This window comes from Hemibagrus wyckioides, linkage group LG07 (assembly GCF_019097595.1).
Source record: "Hemibagrus wyckioides isolate EC202008001 linkage group LG07, SWU_Hwy_1.0, whole genome shotgun sequence".
Classification (NCBI taxonomy): domain Eukaryota; kingdom Metazoa; phylum Chordata; class Actinopteri; order Siluriformes; family Bagridae; genus Hemibagrus; species Hemibagrus wyckioides.
This window is the reverse complement of record NC_080716.1, coordinates 4,566,612-4,572,471: the sequence shown is the minus strand read 5'-3', so window position 1 is coordinate 4,572,471 and position 5,860 is coordinate 4,566,612. Positions and strand designations below refer to the sequence as shown.

Sequence of the window (5,860 nt, the reverse complement as noted above, 5' to 3'; positions counted from 1 at the left end):
TTGTAAACAATCGCCCCACACACACACACACACACACACACACCTATACACAACAGCATGTGGCTATTTTCCAAAACAGGTTGCTTTCTCTCAGTGATGTAACGAAATACTGAAGAAAATCTGATGAGAAGGTTGAGTTCAAATCCCAGCACTAGCAAGCTGCTGCTGCGGGCCCCTGAGCGAGGCCCTTAACCCCTCAACTGCTCAGGGGAGTATAAATAAAGTCTCTCTGCATGTTGCCTCCAGATCCTACCTGACTGATTTTATTAGAAATGTAGAGTTTTTGCTCTTTGTTTTTCTGACTTTGAGCAGTAACTCCTCAGGATCAGAGATGAACTCGAGCTGATCTCAGAGACGGTGTGAGGAGGTGTGAAGGCAGAGTGTGAAAGACAAACAGCACAGCCATGTGGCTACAAAAATAACACACACACACACACACACACACACACCACTTGGAATTTATGAACAGAATTAATTCAGCGTCTCTAAGGTTGCACTCATAAAAAAAATTAATAAAATAATTATAAATAAATAAAATTGTAGGCTTTTCACAAAGAAAATTTAAAAAAAAAAGAAGTAAAGCAATAAATAAATAAATAAGGAAAAGAGCAAAGTACATGAGAAAAAAATGAAAAGGAATGGATGGGTAAAGAAACAAAAAATAAATTACCAAAATGAAAACTATTATGATTATATTTCATAATTAAAATATAAAAAATATTTTTAAAAAATATTTAAAATTAAATCTTTTATTATATATTATTATATAATTAAAATAAAAAATAAAAAACATTTAAAGAAAAAAGGAAATGAAAACGGGATAAAATTTCATTTAAAACAAGAAAGAGGAAATTTAAAAACAAATAAAAATAAAAAACCTACATCAAAATGAAAAAAGGGACTAACAAAAAGGAACAGGAAATTTAAAAAAAAAAAAATAAATAAAAAAAGGAAAATAAGAATAAAATATTAAATAAGAATAAAACATGTCATTTAAAATATATAATTTAACGTGAATCATCTACAGACGAACGACTCAAACAATGCCTAGAAGACAAATCTAAACACTTTATGACCAGTGCTATTGATAAGGTCTTTCTAGAGAAGTCTGTGCACATGGCGGCCATCTCGGCGAGGCTCGAGGAACGGTCACACAAAGCCAGGTCCGTGTCTGCTGGACTGGAGGAGTCTCTTATACGAGGCGGCCATTTTGAATCGAACTGGTTGTTTAAACACTTAGTATCTCTGACACAAAGTTCATTTCATTTCAGTCCTACTGACAACCAGCTGACTGACCTAACTCACATCCAGCTGTTTATCGAGCAGCTGGATCTCCTTCTCGAGCTTCTTCATCTTCAGTTGCCGGTAAGCGATTTCCTGTCTGAGGTAACGTTTATAGAGCGCCGTCACATCCTCGTCTCTCTGCGGATAAAAACTTCCACAACTCATCATACAGTACTGCAGGAGCGCTGCTGGGACTGTACAAACTGTAATAAATAATCAATAAATACAGATCTTTTAAAGAAGGACTCGCCTCTCCATCTCCATCAGCAGGTCCAGAAGGTCCAGGATCTTCCTGACTTGTGTACGCTTCAGTCCCCTGCACATGGAATAAGAGTCCAGACTGTATACTATACTCGCTCTTTACTTCTCTACACAGCATACATGTCTATAAGGACACTCTTGTCCACAGATGATCCTGTTATAGAGGACAGGTTACCTCTTCTGGATGAGAACACACCACAATGTTCTTCTCGTCGTGTTCTGAGTCAGAGTGCTGCCAAAAGAAAAAGCGAATTCCAGTCAGTTCTTTCTTCCCAAAAGACATTAGTGAGAATTCTTTTTCAATCTTTTATTACTCAGTCCACATCCTTCTTAGAAGGAAGGACCTCACAGAGTAAACTGGGAGCTCAGAGTCGATCAGGAAGGTGAATGAGATCCTGGGGATCATGTGTGGAACAACCAGCTACAGGTATCCACTAATCAAACATTCATGTAAGTCTTTGAGAAACATGACACTATGGATTTAAATCTTTGACCCTCGAATACCAAGTAATATATCTGGAGAACCCCAGGCACCACTCATCACCTGGCCTTTTTTTTTATCCTGAAGCTTGATGGTGGTGGTGTGAGACTTGGAGATGCTCTTCAACCTGGTTAAACATCTCTGAAGAAACCTGACAGAGTTTGAGAGGAACAGCAGAATATCTGACTGATTTCACTTGGGATTTAATGAATATATTCGATAAATAATAATAATAATACTGCACTACAGAATAATTTAGAACAAATAACATATTCAATATAAAATGTCCATTAAAGAAGAAATGCGCCCTCTGCTGCCTGTGAGAGGAACTGCAATATTATAGAATTATCAATATAGAGTTATTTCAGGTAAAGAAAAGTTGTAAATGTCACAAACACATCGTCTTACCTCAGCCGGCTCTTCTGCACAATCGAGAATGGTGGGCACGGTCTGTATAAGAGCTGCAGAGCTTTCTGGTTCTGCAAAACGTTCCATAATGATATATAATGACATATTTATGATTATATGATGGGAAAAGTTCTCAACAATAAAATACCTGTAGCTACGGGTCTGCCAACACCGACGCCGGTCTGCTCAGAGGAAAGGCCCAAAAGGGTCCCGTCTATCACCGGCCGTCCTCGGATCTGCCAAAGCGCCACCTCTTCGGCGGGTGAAAACCCACTCGTCGCTAATCCTTCACCAAACTTCTGCTTCCGTTTCCTGTTCGCTAAACGAATCAGAGCCTACGTTTCATAATAGCTGTCAGATAGCACAGTGCAAAAAACAGACTGGACACACTTACCACATTGCACAATGTTTTTATATTTAATTTTGACCTGCTGCCAGGTACGCTTTATGTTGTTAGGGTTGGCACTGAAAAAAAAAAGAAAAAGAAAAAGAAAGTTAATAAAAAGCTAATGTGAATTTCACAATAATTAACTTATCAACCTCAACAACCCGAACATTCTCAACTTCACAAACTGTAAAATGTATTGGCACTAAGTGTATGTTTAGTCATAAAAAGCTTCTTTTTTCTTGGTAACTCACACTTCATGACAGGAACAATTAGTTAGCCGTTGATGCTAAGTGCAATTATAACGTAATTATAATGTTTTTAGTCATAACAAGCATTTTCTTAGCAATTTTTCCAACACATCTGAGAGAAATACTGATGTTTCTGCTTGTTTATGTCTTATTTTCGAAGGTTATTCATTGTTCTGTATAACACTGTAGTTGTGTTAGAATAAAAATCGTTAGCTAGTATAAAATCACGGTGATGGACGGTTGCCTAGCAACACTACTCCGCAGCCTAGAGATGCTGGGACTGGGCAAAACTTTTAGAAACAGATGTTAACAGCTGGTTTTAGTTGTAAATGTCCGGAATAGCTTATTCGTGTTTTGTTTGTTTGTTAGTTTCCGTAAAAGTTAGCTTAGTCTGTGGTGTACGTGTTTCACTGTTGCCTAGCAACAGCATTTCTTACTATTAGAAGGTAAAAGTGTTTATTTATATTTACGCATGAACTAAAGGGATAAAAGCCATCACTTAATTAGCACCCGTGTTCCTTGTTACTTTATTTCTACTTTTAGAAATGATTTCCAACTTTATTTATCGTGATGTTCCCGAATTAACTTTCATCACACACACACACACACACACACCACAAACCATCATATTGATCTGGATTGGTTTTAGATCATCATGATTTCTGCACCGTTATTTCAGAGGTTTTCAGATCAGCCCTAACTCCAATAAAACACGGTGAAAACTTACTGATTTAACCTGTCGGCTATTTTCTGCCAGGCTTCCACGCGGGCTTTGGCCGCAGCAGCGGTGTTACACTTGGCCGTGATGATGGCTTTGTACTCCTCAAAAGTCTTCAGGATGATCTCCTGCTCGAACGGGCTGAAGAAAGCTGCTCTTTCTCTGGCCATGGCTCAGTGCTTTACACACTTTATTTTCACATTGTTTTTTTTCCAGGCATAAACCTTCTGGATTAACTGAGGCGGAATTTATACATCTTGCTAACACTATCCGGCTAAACGCGATTAACCCGAATTAAGGCATCCCTGCGCGCATGCGCAGTCGATTTGCCGTCCGCCATGTCGAGACACGCGAAAGCCGCATCCTAGCGCACTGAACATCCCACCATATGAAACTATACACTAGAATGGCGCATGCGTACTGTGCAAAGCATGTAGTACGGAAGTATACTGTTTCAGTGTAACCATGGCAACAAGCAACCCCAACGCTTCTTGCGGTTCTAAGCAGGATAACTTAGCTATAAAATCCCATTATTAAATCCTCAAACCATTCTGGAATTGTCCATAAAGACATCACATCCCAGTAGTAGGAATTCGTGTGCACTACATCATTATCTTGTACTTCTAGGACATAATGCAGTGCACCTATAAAGGGAGGAGAAGTCATTCGAGACTAGGCCCACGTGACCAAAAGATAGAATAAAACACGCCAGAGTTTGACGTCATCAAATCTAATACGGATAACCAGATGACCAGATGAGTTAATGACAAAAATAAATCAATACAATTTTGGTTAATTGACCTTTTTTTTCTTTATTATTATCATATTGATTTATTTTGCTCATTTATTTATTAGGCAAAGTGTAGAATATTGGACACTGGAATAAGGAATCATTTATATAATAACTGTATATACATCTAAAAAGATTATATATATATATATATATATATATATATATACAGAAAGCTACGATTTTTTTTACATTATTTTAATTTTCTATATAAAATGTAGTGATAATAACAAACACAAGGAAGAAATGCAGATACTTCCTACAATGATCTTTAATCAAATGCAATTTAATGCAAAATAAATAAATAAATAAATAAATATGTAAATAAATAAATAAATAAATATGCAAATAAATACATACATGTGTAAAAAAAAATAAATAAATAAATAAATACTGGTTTGTTGCTAGATAGATCTACAATTATCTAAAAGAAATACATAATTTTATATGAGACAAATACAAATATAAATATAAATGTGACTTTTATACTTATTTCTTATTAACTACAATACTAGAAATATTTGTTATTGTAATTATTATTATTATTATTATTATTATCAGCCTCTAGGCGGCGCTAGTGTGACAGTCGGGTTTGTTAATCCGTCAAGGCAAACATGAGGCTTCCTGCACATGCGCACTACATAGGGTATAAAATAATGCCTTCTGCTCCCTATCTAGCGCACTTCGTATGTCAACTGGATAAATTTGGGACGTGTTTCAATCTGTGTGTGTGTGTGTGTGTGTGTGTGTGTGCTGTCCTGTCCTGTCCTGGCTTCTCTTTCCTCAGCATCCTCGTCATCATCATCATCATCATCACGGTGACGCTGAGCGGCTCCTCGGTCAGAGGGATATGGTGATGGCGTGTGTGGATGCTGCCTGAGCGACTGGACAGGAGGAGAGGAGGACAGGAGGAGAGGAGAAAGACGGGACGGAAATCCTGCTCGGTGTGGGTTTTATGCGCGTGCGTGCGTCGCTCCGGTGGAATGAGAAGCTGCTGCAACCATGATGGAAGGTGAAACGATGCTGCTTTTAACCTTCATGTCATTCTCTAGAAAACCCTCATCTTCAACACCACCTCTGTTCATTTCTCCACCACACCTTTCCCCAGTCCTGCTCCAGTTCTTTACGCCTTATTTCTAACGCACGCGTTTCACAACCTCGTCAAGGGTGTGTGAATGAGCTGGTGACTCGGGTCAGGTGTCTGAACACAGGAAACACACCAAAATCTTCAGGAAAGGAGGGATCAGGGACCAGAAGATAGAATTATTCTGATTCTAAAGAA

General features: G+C 38.0%; 2 protein-coding genes across 3 annotated transcripts in view; one reads left to right on the top strand and one right to left on the bottom strand.

Moving 5' to 3' along the window:
- Window positions 1–883: 883 nt before the first annotated feature.
- si:ch211-107p11.3 (GT1 domain-containing protein) lies at window positions 884–4,163 on the bottom strand. 2 transcript variants are annotated; one of them, XM_058395340.1, is made up of 7 exons: window positions 3,798–4,163; window positions 2,829–2,899; window positions 2,583–2,753; window positions 2,435–2,505; window positions 1,721–1,777; window positions 1,535–1,600; window positions 884–1,422 (listed from the first exon to the last, which is right to left on the bottom strand). In XM_058395340.1, exons 1-7 carry the CDS (start codon window positions 3,956–3,958, stop codon window positions 1,297–1,299), a joined length of 723 nt encoding a protein of 240 aa, XP_058251323.1. In that variant the 5' UTR covers window positions 3,959–4,163; the 3' UTR covers window positions 884–1,296. The 2 variants fall into 2 exon arrangements, with proteins under 2 accessions (XP_058251323.1, XP_058251324.1); XM_058395341.1 differs by having other exon boundaries at window positions 2,832–2,899.
- A 1,072-nt stretch (window positions 4,164–5,235) lies between these two features.
- The window catches only part of sgip1b (SH3GL interacting endocytic adaptor 1b), a 23,805-nt gene continuing 23,180 nt past the window's right edge, over window positions 5,236–5,860 (top strand). Inside the window, exon 1 of the mRNA XM_058396041.1 lies at window positions 5,236–5,590. Coding sequence (XP_058252024.1) covers window positions 5,581–5,590 — 10 coding nt within the window. The 5' untranslated portion in view covers window positions 5,236–5,580. The remainder of the gene's footprint in view (window positions 5,591–5,860) is intronic.